Genomic DNA, 19786 nt, shown 5'->3' with positions numbered 1-19786 from the left:
CCCTGGAGCAATGGATCACAGAAGAGACCGGAAATGAGGGTAGGGGTCAAAGGTCCCAGGATAAGATATGGGGCCTAGAACCACTTTAGATACGAAACTGGGAGAAGAGAGGCTCGGGTTTAAGAAGTAACAATAGAAGACCTGAAGGGAAGCCTTGGTAGTAACATTAGAAGATATTTTCATGAAGAAAGGGCAACGCATGTGAAAGTGGTGGTGATAACAGATAGAGGAAAATCACTCAAAGTTGTCTTGGTCGAGCAAATGTCCATAAGTACTTGTGGGCAAAACTGAAAAAAACATGTCTGTCAGCAGGAAGGGGGCACGCGCTGAGGATTGGGCCTTTTCTGTTGTCACACTCTTTGTCTTAATGAAATTTGCTATAGTTGAAGTCAGTTGAGTTTGTAGTTTTGAACATCCCTTGTGGAAAGTGCAGTGAGCCTGTGACCATAGGCTGGAGTGGTGAGCAGTTGTGCCCATGTCTCTTTCCTGAGTGTCGCTATGTCTTTTGTAGGCACTTGGAGACAGGCTTCAGAGTTTGGACCATGTTCCTGCCCCTGCTGCTCCTAGCCGGACTTTGGAGTGCCAGCGCCAGCATTTCCTGCTACGACGATGATGGGCAGCCCGTGGACTGGTGAGTTCACTTGTGACAGGTGGTCTGGAACTTATACCCAAAGTCCCCCCTACATTGCCCCCCTGGTGTCCTCTTCTGCACTCCTTAAATTCACATAATGTAGCCAACGAGCTCCATAACAGTAAAGCCCTAAGCAGCCTTCCTGTGAGTGTGAATCCTAGATTGTAATACTTCAGTGTTCAGGTTGGAATAGGGACTTTCAACAATGTTATCCCCATGTTCACATACAGTGAGCACGGTGTAAAAATATTTTGCATGCCATATTCCTTGCTGATTTATTTTAAAATTCCTGCCTCTTTTAGTATGTGGGGCTACTCCTACTGAGCTAATGTTTCTTCTGTTTCAGATGCAGTTCCTTTTTACCACCTCCCTTGTTGTTTGTAGCTTTGGCTCCACTGTTTCTTTCTAGCAACCAATTCTTTTGTGGACTTTCCACAACATAGGTGGTTTGATAAAATAAATTATAGTTGAACATGCAACTAGAAAATTAGCAAATAAATAGATGAAACGTGGTCCTTAGTTTTGTATTCCTTTATAATCTTTGGCAAACATGGTGAAGAAATATGTAGATATGGTTCACTTCAAATCACAGTTTCTCTTATGACCTGCTAAATAGTTCATCACATTTGAATGTGTCTTCCATAAATCTACCCCAATCAGTGTACACTTATTACATCTGCTTATTTCTATATACTTTTATTTTCAAATAACAATAGAAGCAAATCAAATAGAGGGTCAGCTCAAGTGTTGAGGGAAAGATACATTTTTTTAAATGACCTTGTTTTACGTTTATCGGACGGTATTCTGCCACAAACACGGTGAACTGCCCTCTCCTCCACACTAACGGTCCACTCGTACCATTTAGAGTTGGGCGGGCTGTCATGATTCTGTCTGTGGTGCCTCCGCTGTCTCTGCTGGCAGAAACCTTATACTGATAGCCCAATGCACTTGGGGCGACAGTGTCAATGCATTAGGCCATCACTGGCCTATTTTTTTATTTTTACTTCATAGTATTTTATTGATTTTAATTAACAGATACATTAGCATTTCTGTCGCAGCGTTAGCCAAATTTAGTATGTATTACAGTGATTACAGGTACATGAGGTATATGTTCAGCCGAACCCATCTACATGGCAAGGAGGAAGGTTTGATGTAAAAAAAAAATTCTGTTCTGTATCTCAACCAGAAATCCTAAGTACAATAGTCTTCGACTTAAAGCAACAGATACACACAGGAAGCCAGACAGGGTAAGGCCCAGACAAAGAAGATTCCAAAAAGGTAGTAGAATTTAAACTGTACCCGACTGCCCAACATGCACACAAGAGAATTTATTAGGCCAAGTGCAAACTTCAAAAGTAACTGCAAAGTGGCTAGTATCTTACCATACAAACAATGGGGTTCAGTCATCTTCACTCGAGGATGCATCAAACTCTACAAAAAATTCCAGTTTAGAACAGGCCCGTAACCAGGAATATTTGTTGTGTTGCCTGGCCCCTGTAATGACACCAACAGAAGGTTCTGAACAGGTTGTATGGCCTTAACGCTGTATTAAACATTCTGCCGTATAAATGTGATTTCAAAGCAGATAATGCATTTTCATTTGCATTTTTGGTATAGTATATACTTCCATGAGTTGTTTTTTTTTAACATGTGCGACAAATTATGGCTTTTAAAGCAAATTAAGTAAAAAAGAATACAATTGTAAATCACAATTTTACGGGGTGTGGCAGGATGGACAGGTTTTCCACAAGGAGTTTTAAGGAATAATAATCTGCAGTGGTGCATATATAGCACGTAAGATCAGTAACCCTGATCAAAATGTTTTAAGGAACTTTTGGGGATTCCACCACAGGCATTTGGACTAAAGTGGAAGATGATACATCGCAAAGCTTATAGGGGCATTTACAAAAGCCAATGCTAGATCTAATTAAAATACAACTGTACAGGAGATTTGAGGATTCTCCTCAAAAGGAAAAAAAAGCCTGTTCTCTGAGTGTATCAGGGTTGTACGGAACTGTAGATGTATATTGTGTTCGGGATTATTTGTGTTCTAGTTAGTGGTCATCATGCTTAGCTCTCTCTAGCATCTTTTTAAAAGTTTACCATTTTCAAGCATCTGTTAGGGCCCCAGTCCCTCACACTGTTAGTTTCCTCTCCCTTGATTTATAACTTCTGCTTTCTTTACTCTCGTTTGTCTTATACTGTAACCTGTTTTACTTTTCCGCTTTCCCTGACAAGAAAATGCCTACTACCTACTACTTCACTTTGAGTAAGGGTAATTCCCCACTCCCTCTCTCACTCTTATTCCCTCTTTACACTCCTGTGAGGTCTGCCACGTTTAAAATCCTTCCTTAAGTGCTTTATAAGTCACCAATATATCATACCACATGTCTCTTGGTCTATGTGTATCAGTGACTGATTGTTAGTTGGTCTGTGTATATAGGCAACTATAGGTCTGTTAACGTGGGTGCATGTGTGTGTCTGGTCCTTACGCGTGTGTTTTGTAGGCGTTTGGTCTGTGTGTGCCTGGATGCCTGTAGATGCTGTGTTCTGTTTGCATATTTGTCGGTATGCACTTGTTTTGCAGTTTCAAATTGAAAGTGCTGTAAATATGTGGTATTACTATTACCCAATTTAATTATACTCAAATTACCATCCTAAGGAGGATAAAAGGCTAAGTTGCCTTTGTCTGCTGTATGTTATATCAGTCTCAAGGGGTTTTTAATAAATACTTGTTTTAAAAAAGGAAAATAAAGACATTAGATTAGCTACAATAGGGGGATGTTCTGCTACTACGTAATATGATTAAAAAGCCCAAGATACTGTCCACTATTAACGTATGTCCTCGAAGACGATGTTGAACCTGTTCAGCACAACACACATTAATCCTTAGATTGCACTCCTAAACTTGTCAGCAATCATGTAACTATTGTTCTTTGTATTCTTACTTTCTTCTATAATGTATAATGATGCACCAATTCCAAATACAGGTTTTAAAAAACAGAACCTTGCCACTGCAGTACATCAAAAATATTGTATTCCAGTTGTGCATATCATAGATTCTGTAGGCCTGCAAGCGAGCCAGGAATTGCATCTACTAGGGTTTCTTAGAGACCGAATAGATATGCATCCATACGGTCCAGCTACTTACCACACTGCAAAATACACCAATCCATGACATTAAAATTGCCAAGGAGAAGGAGATAGAGTAAGATGGAAGAGATAAAGAGGAAGCTAGAAAGAGGAGTGATTGAGGGTAGGGATACAAATACAAGAGAAAAAAAGAACAATAGGGAGAGGCAAAGTCAGAAAAAAGAGAGGGAGAGATGAGAAAATTGAGACACATATAGAGTGACAGAAAACGATATAAAGACACAGACAAAAAGATAAAGAGGTAGGGTAAGATGGGAAAGCATGGAAAGGCAGAAAGATGATGAGGTGGAGTCATACATCGGAAGAGACATGGAACCTCAGTCAGAAAAAAACAGGAAGACCAAGTGAGATAAAGAAGGCGAAAGAGTGAGGCAGAGAAAGACAAGTGGACAGAGATGAAGATCGGGAGAGGCAGATAGAGGTGGAGTAAGATATGGGGGGAGAAATACAAGAGACCTAATGGTCAGACAAAGATGACAAGAGAAAGAAAGACTGATGATAAAGACTGGGGGATAAATACCGGGACAGAGACAGAAGCCTGGACAAGGAAATTCGGGTAAACCTGTTACCGCTGGATTCACTAGACACTTCATTTTCTGAAGAAACAATAACCTGCAGAAGGCACCGGGAAACATTCAGACTCAAACTGGCCCTGTTCAGAGTTTGCAACATGGAAAAAATAAGTACTCCTGGCGACGTACCGAGGGTTCAGAGGCAGACTGGATCATTCCCCTTGCAACACAGGGAAAAGAACTACAATCTGAACCAATCTTGACAAGTGGCAATTCTTTTTTTTTTTTTTTAGTTTAAAAAAGCTTTATTTGAAAATTAACAAGATATACAAAAGAACTAGCAATACAGAATAATATAAGAGATATATAAAATAAAGGCAAAATATGGCTAGTACAATTGAAGAACAGCAAAAGCTATTTTTTTTTATATGAGGTAAGGAAGGAAGGAAAGGGGGGGGAAGAAGGGAGAATGAAGGGGAAAAAATTCTTATACAATAGAATAATGCATATTGAAAGGAATGTGAGAAGAAGTTCTTAATTAATTACATACAATAGGCCAACCAGGGTAAAACAAGTAGAGAACAGAGAAGGCGAGTATTCAAGGGGGCTTAACATTTTCAGCATTTAAACTAGAATTGCTGGTTGAAACAGAATGGTTTAATTAGTTAGTAAGGGGTAACCAAAAAAGATCTCTGTTAACGAGTGGCTTACATGAGGAGGCGAAAGCAGTGTCAAGTCAGTGAAAGTGGCAAAGACTTTTCCACCAGTGTTGTACATAAAGTTTTGTAAGGGATTTCCAATTGAGAGAAATGTGTTGGAAAGCTAGAGCAAGCATAAGTTCAAAGAGACCATGGGCCTGGGGAGGTAGATTTAAGGCATCAGAAAGACTTCCAGAGAAAAGGAGAGGGATAGAATAAGAAATGAAAATATTGAATATGTGAGAAATATAGGACCAAACTTTCCCCCAAAAAGTAGAAACCGAAGGGCAAAGGAAGAGAAGATGCATACGATTAGCATTAGAAGAGCCACAAGTCCAACAATTAGAATCAGTAGAATGGGAAAAACGAACTATAGAGGCAGGAGTAAGATAAAGCCTATGGTAAAGAAAAAACATAGATTGGGTAAGAGAAGCAGAGCGAGAAATTTTTAAAGATCGGGACAAGAGTTTATCCCAGAAAGTGATATTCCATTTGCATCCCAAGTCAAATTCCCACGAGAGTTCCAGTTTGGATTTTGCGCGACCTGGATTGGAAGCTAAAAAGTATATGTAAATGAGAGAAGCTTTGGGTAAGGAGAGAAGTATCGTAATAAGGGAGTTTTGGAGAGCAGGGGGAGACGAAGGGGAAAGAGAATAGTAAGTGTCAAGAATGACTGACACGAGGGTGGTAAATTTCTGTAGAAAAGATCGAGGACAATGGAATAAAGTTTGAAATTGGGGGAATGTTCAGGGAGATAGGCCGTCAAAGAGATGTTTGACCCAAATAATGCCCTTCAACCTACAAGATTTCCAATAGATGGGTCTATTGTTAAGGAGAATAAGGGAGTTATGCCAGATTGGAGAATCTAAGAAGGATTCTCTAGAGATGGGGCAAGAATTTACCAGAGATTTCAAAAGTGAACATGTGTGTTTAAAGAGAGAGGGCGAAGTGCATGAGGTGTTGGAAGAGAAAGCTACAACTTCCTTTAAAGAGAAAGGTAATAGTAAGGTTTGCTCGATGGAAAGCCAAAGTGGAGTGAAGGGGGAGGGAACCGAAAAGAGCCATTTCGCAGCCTGCCGGAGGGTAAAGGATTTATGATAGAAACGAAAGTCAGGGAAATTCACACCTCCATTAGACTTCATCTTGCGAAGGGAAGACAGGGAGATCCTAGGTTTCTTGTTTTTCCAAAGCAATTTAGAAAGGCAAGAATCAATACGCTTAAAGTAAAAGGCAGGAATATGGATAGGGAGCATAGAGAATGTATAAATCAAGATGGGGGCAATCATCAATTTTATTGAGTCTAGGCGACCCCACCAGGAAAGGAAAAGGGGGTTGTAAGAGGAAAACAGTTTATCAATTTGGGATAGGACTGTGGACATATTCAATTTAATAGAAGATTCTATGGAGTTGGAAAACCATATGCCAAGATATTTAATTTTTGAACTATTCCAGGTGAAGCCAGTGGAAGAAAAGGAGTGGGGAAGACAACATTTTGTAAGAGGACAAATTTCTGTTTTATCTGAATTAATCTTGTAGCCGGAAACAAGGGAGAAGGAAGCAAATTCCTGTAATAACGGAGGAATAGAGGTTTCGGGAGCAGAAAGAAAGAGTAAGATATCATCTGCATAAGCAGATAGTTTTAGTTGCTGATCACCGTAAGTAAATCCGGAGATGGAGTCATTATTGCGAATAGATGAGAGAAAAGGTTCAAGAGCCAAAATAAAGAGAAGAGGAGAAAGAGGGCAGCCCTGGCGGACTCCACGTTGGAGAGGAAAATAAGATGATACGTGGCTATTAATTAATACTGAAGCTCTAGGGGCAGAGTAAAGTAGAGAGATGAGTGAAAAAAATTTGGGACCAAAACCGTGCCATTTTAATGAAGCAAATAAGAAGGACCAGTCCACTCTGTCAAAAGCCTTTTCAGCTTCAACATAGATGGCCGCCAAGGATGTGGACAGGGAGGGAATTTTGTTAAGAACGTTAAGGAACAAACAAGAATTATCGGAGGTAAGTCGACCCTTGACAAAACCGCATTGCTCTTTGCCTATCAAGTGGGGCATAAGAGGGTCTAGTTGTAGAGCAAGTGTTTTAGCAAATAATTTATAGTTGACATTTACCAGAGAGATCGGACGGTAATTCTTACAAAACATGGGGTCTCGACCATCTTTATGAATGAGGCAAATAGTGGCTTCTTGAAAAGTGCCCTCTGTCATACCAGCTAGAAAAAAGGAACAAAAGAGTGTTGAGTTTGGGGAGTAGTAAGTTAGAGAAATGTAAATAGAATTCAACGGAGAAGTTATCTGGGCCAGGAGTTTTCCCTTTAGTTAAGGAAGTTAATGCAGTGGATAATTCATTAAGGGATAAATCTGTTTCTAGATCAGAAAGATTAAGATGAGAGTTAGGAGGAGGAAGCTTATTGAGGTATGATTGAATGAGAGAAGGGGAAGGAGGAGATTCTGGGGTATCAAGATCCATATAGAAAAGCTTAAATTCATTGAGAATATCTTGATCTTTATGCAAGAGAGAGCACTTTGAAGAGTAAATCGAGTCAATTATAGTGCGATCTTTACGTGTTTTAAGGTAATTCGCCAAGAGCTTACGCGCTTTATTACGACCACCATAGTAACGAGCACTGCTGCGAAGAAGAATTGGAGACGCATTGTCAGTAGTGGATTTGTTAAAAGCTAGTTTAGCACGTATTAACTCTGGTGAGACTGAATCCATTGAAGAGGTATAGAATTTATGTTCTAAAGATTTAATATGTGCCAAAGTAGTCCAAAATCTATAATAAAGCCTATTGCAGTGGCTTTAAAGGAATCCCAAATGATATGAGGGGAGGAGTTGGGGTTATTGTTAAGATCAAAGAATTCCTTCGCAAAAGAGCTAAAAGAAGTGGAGAAAATAGGGTCCAACAGAAGGGAATTATTAAAGCGCCAACGGGATGACTTGGGGTGCGGAGGGAGCAAATCAAGATCTGTAACAATTGGAGCATGGTCAGAAATAACTGTAGGTTCAATAGAGGAGGAAAGTAGATTTCGAGATAAAGACTGAGAAAGAAAGATATAGTCTAGTCGAGAAAGAGAAGCATGAGGAATAGAGAAGAAAGAAAAGTCAAGAGTATCAGGATGAGAAAGTCTCCAGGAGTCTACAAGGTGTGCTTGAGAGATAGTATTAAGGAAGTGCTTATGGGTCTTGTGAGGAATTAAGCGGACCTGAAATTGTCGGTCAAGAAATGGGTCTACAACTGAATTACAATCGCCTCTTAATATGAAGAGATCATCCCTAAATTGAATACATTTCTGCGTAATTAGGGGCCAAAAGGAACTGTCCGGATGGGTAGGCCCATAAACATTAAAAACAGTTAGAGAAACATTGTTAATTAACAACTTAGCTAACAACCACCTTCCTTCTGAATCAATTTCTTGTGATATAACTTTACACTTTAACTTTTTATGGCACAAAATTATAACACCATTTCTTTTATTAGCAGAAGGAGAGAATACAACTGTACCCACCCAACCTCTTTTTAATTTCAAAGCCTCAATTTCTGTAAGGTGTGTTTCTTGGAGGAGGACTAAATCAGGGTTATAAGAAGCAAGATGGGAAAGAATTCTCTGTCTTTTAATTGGATTAACCCTTCACATTCCAGATGATTACTCTGAATGTAACGACATTAAAGAAACGTATAGAGCAAAATGTGCAATAGTAAGTAAGTGAAACAGGAAACTAGTGGGAAAGGGAGCAGGAAAAGGAAAGCAGGGAATCAAAGGGAAGAGAGAAAGAACAAGAAAAGACAGTACATATCCAAAAAGGACGACTGAAAAAACATACATGAGGGGTATAAAAACGAGAAAACACTAAGGCAATGACGACGTACGAAAAGATGAGACCCTCGAACTCGAGAATTCCAGAACACACCAGGATAAATAGAAACACGGAAACGGACCAAACAAGTCATAATACCAGACGAAACCTGTGAAAATATGAAAAAATAATTAAGCAAATATTAAGACAGATAGGAAAAAATTTGGAAGATTCCAGCGGACAAATCTAAAGGAAAGAAATACAAAAAGATGAACGAAAATGAACTAAACAACAAACATAGGTCAATAAAGATAAAATGTGTTGAAGGAACAACAAATTTAGGTTACACAATTGAATCATATATTAACAACTGTGAAAAACTGGGAGAAATGCAGATAAATGCAGAACATATCAGCCAACAGAAGGACCAGTAGTGTCCATATTGCTTGAAGAGCGAGAGTGGATACATTTCTTGAGCTCCGCAGGATCATCAAAGTACACGGTCCGGTTCTGATCAGTCACTTTGAAGATACAAGGGTGAAAAAGGCCATAACGAGCACTAAGGGAGCGAAGCGGTGGTCGAAGGTTAAGAAATTATTTTCGCCTGGCAAGGGTAGCATTGGAAACCTACTGAGACAGAAAAACCCTCTGACCCAGCCAAGAAACTTGTCGTTTAACTCTAGCTGCAGAAAGGACTGAAAGTAAGTCAGTACATTTTAAGAAAAGAATGATGACTCCTCTGGGTCTGGATGAAGATGTCGAAATCTGAGGACGAGGACCAAGTCTATGAGCTCTCTGAATATTGAGGGATGTTGAAGGAGGCATATCTAACAGTTTAGGCAGAAAAGAGGAGAAGGAGGAAACAGGGTTGTCACCTTCCAAAGCTTCAGGTAGACCGTAAATACGTAGGTTGTTCCTCCTATTTCGGTTTTCCAAATCCTCAGTATGCTGTTGAAGTCTGCGAACCTCCTTTTCCAGAGAGGAGAGCCGTTGAGAGTCACCCTGGACAGTCAAAAGTTGTTGCTCCATTGTAGATACTCTATCCTCCCTTGAAGACCATTTCTCCTCCAGAAGTTGCATTTTACTGTTAGTTTCCTCCACAATCGGACGCAAGGCGTGAATTTCCTCCAACAGTATTTGCATGGAGATGGTAGATGGCACCTTGTCGGGAGAGGGAGGATCTTGCTTCAGACGTTTGGAGGTTGAAGTAGGTGGAGAAGATTTATGGGGTGTAGATTTCAACGAAGGAGTACGAGTAGAAGATACCACAGCCATCTCTCCAGCAGGAGATGAAGCTGTTGCTGGCAGAGGAGATGCGGTAGTTGGTGGTGTATGACCTTTAGGCACAAAAACAAATTGCGGTTTGCATAATCTACCCATAAAAATGAGCTAGCCAGAGTATTGTGAGTTGCTTGTGAAGATAATAAGGAGGGTAAGAGTGGCAATAAAATACCTCAAAAGGCAAAAAAAGGAATGGCGTCACTGAAGCAGGAAGTATATCAGAGGAACTTGTGCAGGACACCCATTAGTAGACAGTCAATGGAGCCAGGTTACATGACATAAAATAACAGCAAATTGAGAGAGTAGTTAGATTGGTAGAGTAAATATATTCCATTCACATGGGTATTGAAGGGGTTTCTCAAGTTGAAGAATGCCCTACGAATTGCAAATTTATGAGATAAGCAGTCCAACTTATGTTATATGAGGTTTGTGGAAATTATTGACGAAAGAAGCACCAATAATAACCTGTTAGGCAATGAGAATGCCCCTAGGAGAAAATGCCATGAAAGAGTAGCCAAAATAAAACATAGAGGCAAGGTTATGGCAGAGAAGACTAAGTACTGGTGCAGCAGGTGAGTATGGGCATGAAAGAACCTTCATTGTGAGGAAGGAGAGAAAATGGCATCAAAAACGCTGCTCCGCTCGTTATCCATAGCGGAGAAATGCAGGAGAGAGGCAAAATGGCGGGCGCTGTGAGGAGATCTTGTTCACGCTGAAAACTGAAGTAGCGTGACGTGCTTCACCAAATAAAATAGCTCACCATGGTGCGGCGATGTTCTGGACTCGAAGCAGCTGATTTCTGCTGCATTAACGATGCGGGAAACACATTGGAAAATAAAGAAACGTCCCAGCATGTCGGAGCTTCCCGGTTAAGCGGCGATCTTAGCCGGTGCCGAAGCCACGCCCCCACAAGTGGCAATTCTTAGTTGATAACAAATAACAAGAGCGATAATAGTAAAGAACGTACACAAGGACTTTTGCCTGGTGGGCCTTAACAAGTAATAACCATAATAGCAACTCATGTGAGGTGGCCTGGCAGAACCACTCCCAAAAGAACAACATCCAAAGCGATTGGATAGTAATGAATTGTAAAATGTAAAAAGATGACGGGGCAGGCCAAAAACCAAGCTAGCAAAATATTGATTCAGAGAAGTTTCCTCATTTCTCATCATCCATAACATACTGAGGAAATGCAGAGTCCAAATCAGCAAATAATACTAACACCCCAGTACGTTTTGGAAGGCCAGCAGGTTCTCCTCAATAAAGGAAATATAATGAGACTCTGCAGAAATTCCTACCTTGCAACATCTTACATTTTCTGACTTGTCAATCAAATTCCGTCCCAATGATGAGAAGAAGCAATTGGAACAAACTCTCTCTACCTGAAGAACAAAGGAGATTGCGCTCTTAATTATAAATACTAACCAAAACACTGAGGCTAAGCTACCACCTACCCCTTTTAATGCCGTCCAGGAGACTTTGTACTTACCCAGGATCCTCCCATGTGTATTCTGTTCTACAAAGTGCCCGTGGTAGAACAGTAGTAACTGTTCAAACAAAAAACAAACAGCTGAAGGAGCAGAACCAGGCTCAATGGCACTGGATAGCATCAGCCCTAAATGCACCTAAAAGCGAGTGACTCCCTAAACAAAGGACTAGCAAGTCCCAGGATGCTTCACTAAACCTTCTCTCTTGGAACATTGCTGGGGCAAAGCAGTAACTGCAGGACGATGCCCTCCTCCCACCCCCCATTGAACTGGGGAAAATACGAGATCATTGTGCCCCGAGAGACTTGGCTAATTGAACCTGTGAAGTTGGCAGGCTATACACTCCATCATGTCAAAGCTACAAGATCACATTGTTTCAGGAGATCAAAAGGGGCCTCGCAGTATCTGTATCTACTGCACTAAACATCACCTCGGACCGACTGCCTTCTTTGGCCACTGGCCTACAAATAATTAAGTGTAGCAGTTGGCACAAACACACTACAACAACCGTCGTAATATTGATAAATGTGTATGAGCATCCAAACACTCAAGAAAAGACTGTTCTATTCAAAAACACTAATTTCCATGATAACTGAAATAAGGTTTGCAAATCCAGCCTGGGAAATAATTGTGACAGGCGACTTCAATTTCAACCTAATTTACACCCCGAATGAAGATGAGCATTGTTATAAAGACGCCTGGAACAGGTAGGTGAAGTTCAAGTACTCTTTTATTACGGCCTCCACTCTGGAACCTCAAACACGTCTCACTGCAAGCTCAGTGACTACCAACTCTGCCAGTCAGGCTGCCTTGTCAACATTCTAAGGCAGCCTCTGGCTCAACTGTAGGAACATTCCAAGAGGTGGAAAAGGGAGGGGGTGAGAAAGCGAGTGGGAGAGACCATAGGAATGAGGTGGCATGTTATAAGGGAGATAAAGTAACTTAAGAGAATTATAACACATCTTCCCCCTCATAAAACAATGTTCAAGAGGTTAAAACGTTATTACATAATGAAGTCTTTATGCCATTTGGGTGAGACAGTAGGTCTTCTGGTACTGCTCCTGGGAGGCGTGACTGGAACTTCAGGGCCCCCCAGTGATAGTGTATCACCTTGAGTGGTGTCCTTTAAGTTAGGGCATTTAGCAAACTGGTCCATGCTCCAGTTTTGCCCATTCTCAAGGACTACAGTGTTGTTTTTGATGTCCACTATTCTTCTGGGTTCATAGAACTTAGATTCATGATCCCCTGTGAGTGTGAGTTTTTTCACAGCAACCCAATCGCCCACTGACCATTCTCGGTTCTTCGATCCATGCTTTTGATCATATCGGTCTTTGTAGTTGGCTTGGTGGGAAGTTATTTTGGGTTTGCCTCTGTCAAAAGACTGTGCTGTTACCTCTCCATCCCCGATCCAGTTAGGGAAGAACTTTGTACTGGGTTTTTTTCTCCTGAGCGATGAGAATGGTGAAATTCCAGTGACCAGGTTGGGGGTGGTATGATAAGCCCAGAGCATATCTTGAATAGAGCGTTCGACAGGTAGGTTGTTGATGCAAGCTAGATGAATGTTCTCTTTTACCATCCTGTTTACTCTCTCGACCAAGCCGTTAGCTTGAGGACAGTACAGAGCTGTTTTTAGGTGGGTTATGGCTAAGCTGGTCAGGAAGTTGGACATGGCTGACGAGGTGAATTGGACACCATTGTCCGTGACCAGGGTGGCCAAATGCCTTCGGTGACGAAGGTATCTCGTAGGAAGTTGATCAGGGATTCTGTAGTGGTTTGGTGTACCATTTTAATGACTACCCAGTGGGAGTGAAAAGGACAAACGCAAATCTTTTAGTGACACCTCTCTTATTGATCGGGCCGATGATGTCCAGAGCTAATTTTTCCCATGGTTTGTCCGGAATGGAAACTGGGGAAAGAGGTGCCATTTGGGTGCGTGTAGTTTTGTCGCTATTGGCGCATATGGTACAGTTCTTGACTTTGGTCTCGACCATGGAGTCCATGTTGGGGAACCAATAGTGCTCTCTGAGTCTATTTTTCGTAAGGCTCCTCCCTAGGTGGCCTTCATGAACCAAGTCTATTATTTTGTCCTTCAGACCTTCTGGAGGGATGATCTTGTTGTTTCTCCATATGTAATCATTGTTCAAGTTAATCTCATGTCTTATTTCCCAGTATTTGTCTAGGTCTTGACTGACACTTTTACGTGAAGCAGGCCATCCATGAAGGGTATACTCTTTAAGACAAGACAGTGTGGCATCTTGGGTCATAGTCTCAATCCATTCATCTTGCTTTATTGTGGAGGCGTGGACCTGTAAGATGGGAAATTCAGATGTTTCAAAGTTTTCAGATATTTCTAAGGGTGCCCTCGAAAGGAAGTCAGCCGCAGTATTGAGGTCACCCGCGACATATTCAAGTTTGAAAACAAAGCTTTCTAGGCCTAGTACCCATCTAGCTACTCTGGGTGTACTATTAGCTGAGCCTTTGGAACTGAACATGTAGATGATGTGGAAATGTGGATTTTCCTGATCAGTTATGTCCCCTATCTTGGACCCCAACGGTTCTATATGCATGTTACAAGTACATGTATGTTCCCTCCAGTTCCAGTTTCTAAGACGCAAACATATGTGTGTCTACCGTCGACATGTTCTCTGTCAGATCCGCCATCAATGGGCTGGATATTCGATTCCTAAGCATGAAAGGCCACCGACTTTATATGGCTAAGTTACTCCATTTTTACAGTTCAGGCAAGTAGGCCCGATTCTGTCCTCAAAGCCTTTCCCTGCTCTCTGTCTTTTGACAGCTTCAGCTTGAGCTCGCATCTGTATCCATGAACTTTGTCCTACTCCCTGTGCAGCTAACGGTGCCTGCCTCGGCCAGTTTTCGCCTGCCTGCCAAGAAGCTGTATTTCACCTTCGAATTATCTATTTTGCTCTCCAGCCGATGCATTCCTGTCTAGTGATTTAGGTAAACATTTCCTTTAGCTCACAAGCAAAGGACTCAGCCTTTCCGTCCTCCTGCAAGTGATTCATAGCCCTGCTGCCATGGAAAGTTTTCTGCCTCTCGCATCTCATATAGACACTTAGGCGTTTGTGCACGCACACAGTCAGTATAGACTAGATTCTGTCCGAGAGTCCTTCCTTGTGGATAACATAGTTCTTTAAACATAGGATGTTAGATATGATTTGGGATTAGGTTGACTTGACCCCCCAGACTTCTCGTCTCCACATGTAGAGCTAAATGTCAAGTCCCTTCACCCCCTAGTTGCACGTCAATCACACGTCATGCTGCTGCGCGCGCATCTATGTTAAGTGTTATCGTATAGATCCACCTATGTAAGATAATCAGAGCCAATCATGTTTCTTTTTGCTCCTTATTACGCCTAGTTTCGATTACGTGTCACTATGTTAATTTATCTTATCAATTGTTACGCCTTTTTTGCATTCGTTTCATTGTAAATGTATAACCTATAAAAGTTACTTCTTGTCAATAAAGTATTGTACTTCACTTCCTGAACCCTCGTGGTGACGGAACCTGAAGGCCGCGACTCGAGTCGGCCATTTTGAGTGGAATAAAGCCCATTTAGAAAACCTCTTATACCACGGATTCTGCCTCTTGTTATTTTGAGCTATTTTACTTTATTTTAAGATTCCGTATGAAATTCAGTCCGGTAAAGAAGATTTTATTTACCACATAATGGCGCCCGAACAGGGACACTTTCTCATCTCACGCGCCGGCGGTGCGTTGCAGGCCCGGTCTCCTGCCACAACTGGACGGACCATAAACGCGTACCAGCAGGATTTCCTGTAAGCTCCCTCCGGTCAAGCGGGGGCGACTGAGGCTGCGATCAACCCAGACGAGGCGGTGAGAAGTGCGAAGTATCCCGACCAGAGCCTAGCTGAGAGAGCAAGATCCGAGGTATACAGAGGCCCACCAGGTTTCTCGAAATCCCGATGTCCAGAGGGTCCGCTGTCCGCAGTCATCAAGTCCTGTCCATTCTCTGAGGCCTTCCGTTTCAAGGAGCTACTCGGTGAGTACCATCGCCGGGGAGGCGTGTTGACGCGCACATAGGTTGTGCCGGTCAAGACGGATTTGGGTACACAAATCCGGTCTGCACTGTTTAGCAGTGTATATGTACTGTTTAGCAGTATATCAAGTATTCCGAAGTATGCAGTTATTGTCAAGAATTCAGCGTGGTGATTAGTTAGGCAGACTGTCATCATTGTCGGTCGTTGTTAAAATGTTTAATGTTTAATGTTTAAAGTGTTCAAATATTGTGGTATGAATGAGTGTTCATTGTTCACTGTTCATTATTGTGTTTTTCGTATTAAGTGAGTTCAAGAGTAAGTATCAGATCAGTTGTCAATATGCCGCTCTTCTCGAAGTTAAGACAGATTACTACCAGAAAAGGGGTGCTTGAAGAAGCAGTTCCTATTCCTCCTAGGGACACTCCAGGGCATTTTATGTACCATAAGCATGGCTTAGATGCCATATTGTTTCTTGATCTATGGGTAGATTATACCAAGGGATTGCCGGAAAGTCAAAGGTGGCCCGTAGCGGGAACCTGGGATGCAGAATGCATCATGAAAGTAGAGGAAGAGTTATGGAAAAGAAAGGTCAGACAGTCACAGAAAGACGCTGTTGAGTTATGGCGTAAAGAATCTCATAGACGTACAGAAAAAGCACGTAGACAAGAAGAGAGGAGTAAAGAAAGTTCAAATAAAGTTCAAGAAAATCTATTAATTGAGGAAGGTATCCGAGTGAAATCAGAACAAGTAAATAGACAAAGAAATGCTCTTATGAATGGTATGTATCCCCTTCTAGCCGAAGGACTACCTAAGGCTGCTCCAGAGATGCCAAAAGACTTGCCACCCCCATTATTTCCAATTAAGGTACATCCAAAAGGGCATCCCAGAACCGCAGAAGATGTTTTTCTTTCCTCATATCTAGACGACGCAGCTCCCGAGTATGCTAACGCCGCACCACACAGACCGTCTGGTGTAGGGGTTCAACGTCAGGATCAGGTATCTGTCCCCGTGCAACAGCAAGTCCCGACACAAGCTTCGGCAAGCACATCTGTTTCCGCATCTGTCTCCGCAGTCGATCCTACAGGGGTATCGACACCCATAGTTGCTGTGTCACGTTCAACGAATCCATTCACACCCGACGCCCCAGATGGGGCCACGGGAGGTGCTAGCATTACCTTTACACCACCCAGAATAAATAAACTTGTTTTTCAAGAGTCAGCGCATTCACGTACACCTAAATTCGTAAGTGAACGTACGCTTAAGGAACTCCTTGTAAATTGTAGATATGACCCGGTGGTTGGTAAAGAGGACGAAATGGTCCTGGCATCATTACGTATCAGGCGAGCCGCAGAGTATTTAGCAAGGTTACCAGGAATGATTACGCATCTAGATAACATATATCATTTTGTTCAAACAGGACGAGATCCAGGATGTATTAACAGAGCTATGGAATTCCAGAAAGTAGAGATACAGGGGGAACTGTTACGTTTCCTCATAAACTGTGTGATCAGAAATCAAGACCGCCCGGGGGTAGACCCGAATACAATGCTTATTCTTACAAGATGGAGTCAGAATATATCAGAAGGGAGACACGATAAGCAAAATTGTATAATAGCCATGTGCCGAAAAATCCGTAAAGAAATAGAGCGTATTCATGAAGAAAGATTGGGAACAGACGAGTTTGAGCAAGATGAAGTGTCCGAATCAGGGAATTCCGCAAGACAGTCAGAGACCATAGCCTATGTAGGCAGAGGAAGATCCTGTGATAATGCTAGATGTTTTTCTGATCCCATACACTCTGTATGCCCAAATAATAGCAGAACGTATCCGACGCCTATAATAAATCTGAAGTCTCCTGAACATTCGTTTCAAGCCGCAGATAAAATACTACGAGAACGAAGGGGTTACCACCTCCTCGATTCCATGGATGAGCAAGAATTAGCCAGATCAGCCGTTCACTGGATTGACAGTCCTGAAAAATACGGTGATGAGACCGTAGCACACACGTTTTTTAATCTCAGTACAGATGAACAACGTTTAGCTGGAATCTATATGATTCAGCAACTCCTCATATTATATAAGAGCCAACATGCTGACCCTGGTCCTTTACCTGATATATTAACGGAACTACTCACGAACAGATGGAGAGGTTCTAGTAACAAGCTAATTAAAGAGATATTAGTGTCACGTAAGCAGTATGTCCTTTTTGTAAGTCCGGATTCTCTCTCGCTGCCCCGCAGAGAAAGAGCGCCGTACTATATGGATAGACAAAATCCCCTACGAGAAGTGCACCCAATAAAAGGCGAAGACAATGAGTTTCACCGTGTATTTGTTTACACACCCATATCAAAAATGGAATTATTGGAAATGAAGAAAGTAGTACCTAGTCATGACAAAGACCCAGCGGGTTTCCACCGAGAAATTAAAGACATGTTACTGATGGGAGAGTACACCTTTCCTGATATTATGACGATATTAAAGGTGCTTTTGCCTGCTGGCATTTATGAAAAACTGAAAGAAAAAGAGTGGGAAGTGGGTGACCAAAAGATAGACTGGACAGCATTAGCAGAGGAAGAAAGGGGCCGAACTGCAGGTTCAGGGCTCGGGGATAAAGTTAAACTGTTACCAGGTTTACTAGTACAGGTACTGCCACGTTTATTAACTACAAAAAAGGAAGATTGGGGTGCAATCACAGCCTGCAAACAAAAGCAAGATGAAGACACAAGCGATTATTATGCTCGATTTGAAAAATGTTTTGGTATAAATAGTGGTATAAAAGCAAGTAGTGACTCATATCCACATTTATTTGTGACAAAATTAGTGGAAAATGCATTGCCTCGAGTAAAGAATAGAATATTGAAATTCGAGAGTACCTGGCAAAGTAACACTCCGTCGCAAATGCTACAAATGTTACAGTATCATCACAATAGAATTAGGGATGAACAAGAACACGAGCATAGACGCATGAAGGATACAAAAATGAAAATGCTAGTTTCTCAGACAGTACCAGCAGATGGTCACAAAAAGGGTGTGACACATTCTGGTGATTCTGCAGTTCCTGTAAAGGGAACCTGCAATTACTGTAAACAACTGGGCCATTATGTACACGATTGTCCAGTCCTGAAACGTAATATAGCTACAGGTATTGCAAAGGAGAGACCACGATTAGTTAGACAAGATCAGAATGAACAAGGAGCTATGCAGCATGGACAGTCCATGCCAGTTCAACAACAGTCCATGCCAGCCTCACAGCAACCCATACAGTTTGTGCCAGCTGCACCACCGTTGCCTGCTACTGCCACACAAACCACAACACGACAAATGTATCAGACTGCACAGTATGAATACCCTGAGTATCAGCGTTACGCATGAACCAGCCTAGAGAGGGAAGTTGACTTACCGCTTATCGAGATTCCTGTAGATCAAGAAGGACCTTATGTACATAGTGAATTATTAGGTCAAGATAGAAAATTCTTACTCGATACAGGGGCAAGTCGAACAACCATAAAACGTAGTGAAGTTCCAGGGGCACCCCTCTCAGGCTCTCAAAATGTTTCCCTTGGTTTTTCGGGAAAACCTATTGTTAATGAAGTATCACAGCCTCTACCACTTACGATAGGACCTTTGACACGAACTACAGATTTATTGCTTACTAAATCATGCCCAGAAAATCTGTTAGGAATTAAAACTCTGAAAGCACTAGGAGCCATAATATGTTGTTCTCCGGAAGGAGTAAGGTTGTTTCTACGTGATTTTAAAGGTCACTATGCGTGTAGAGACATGGATCCCCGACTACAGACTTTACCAGTACATCTATGGGCACAAGGCCCTACGGATGTTGGCTGCATGAACATTACACCCTATCGAGTCACATTGAAAGCAGGAGTGGTACTACCACGAATGCGACAATACAAGTTACCGCATGATGCTGTAGTGGCTTTGCTGAAAATCATTGATGAGCTGATTGCCCAGGAAGTAGTTGTAGAAACAGACTCCAATGTATGTAATTCACCGATAATTCCGATTCTTAAACGAACTGATCCTACTGCCCCACCAGTGTACCGATTGGTTATTGATTTGCGTGAACTAAACAAGTGTATTGTACCACAATTCCCTGTGGTCCCTGATATATCATCATTGTTGACAGCAATTGATTCCGAAGCAACATTCTTTACTGTAATCGATCTCAAGAATGCCT

The 19786-nt window shown here is 41.8% G+C and overlaps 1 protein-coding gene and 1 long non-coding RNA gene across 3 annotated transcripts in view; one reads left to right on the top strand and one right to left on the bottom strand.

Moving 5' to 3' along the window:
* Positions 1 to 19786, bottom strand: part of LOC146856368 (uncharacterized) — a 131820-nt gene that overhangs the window by 10450 nt on the left and 101584 nt on the right. Inside the window, exon 4 of the long non-coding RNA XR_014981472.1 lies at positions 2014 to 2125. This is a non-coding gene — a long non-coding RNA (uncharacterized LOC146856368). The remainder of the gene's footprint in view (positions 1 to 2013; positions 2126 to 19786) is intronic.
* The window catches only part of DNASE2 (deoxyribonuclease 2, lysosomal), a 60116-nt gene that overhangs the window by 13854 nt on the left and 26476 nt on the right, over positions 1 to 19786 (top strand). For both annotated transcript variants that reach the window (XM_085654485.1, XM_085654484.1), the window contains exon 2: positions 512 to 631. In XM_085654485.1, the coding sequence (XP_085510611.1) occupies positions 543 to 631 (89 nt within the window). In that variant the 5' untranslated portion in view covers positions 512 to 542. The remainder of the gene's footprint in view (positions 1 to 511; positions 632 to 19786) is intronic.

Source organism: Triturus cristatus, chromosome 4_1 (assembly GCF_964204655.1).
Source record: "Triturus cristatus chromosome 4_1, aTriCri1.1, whole genome shotgun sequence".
NCBI classification, from domain to species: domain Eukaryota; kingdom Metazoa; phylum Chordata; class Amphibia; order Caudata; family Salamandridae; genus Triturus; species Triturus cristatus.
The sequence above is the reverse complement of the archived record's forward strand: the minus strand, read 5'-3'. Positions and strand labels throughout refer to the sequence as shown.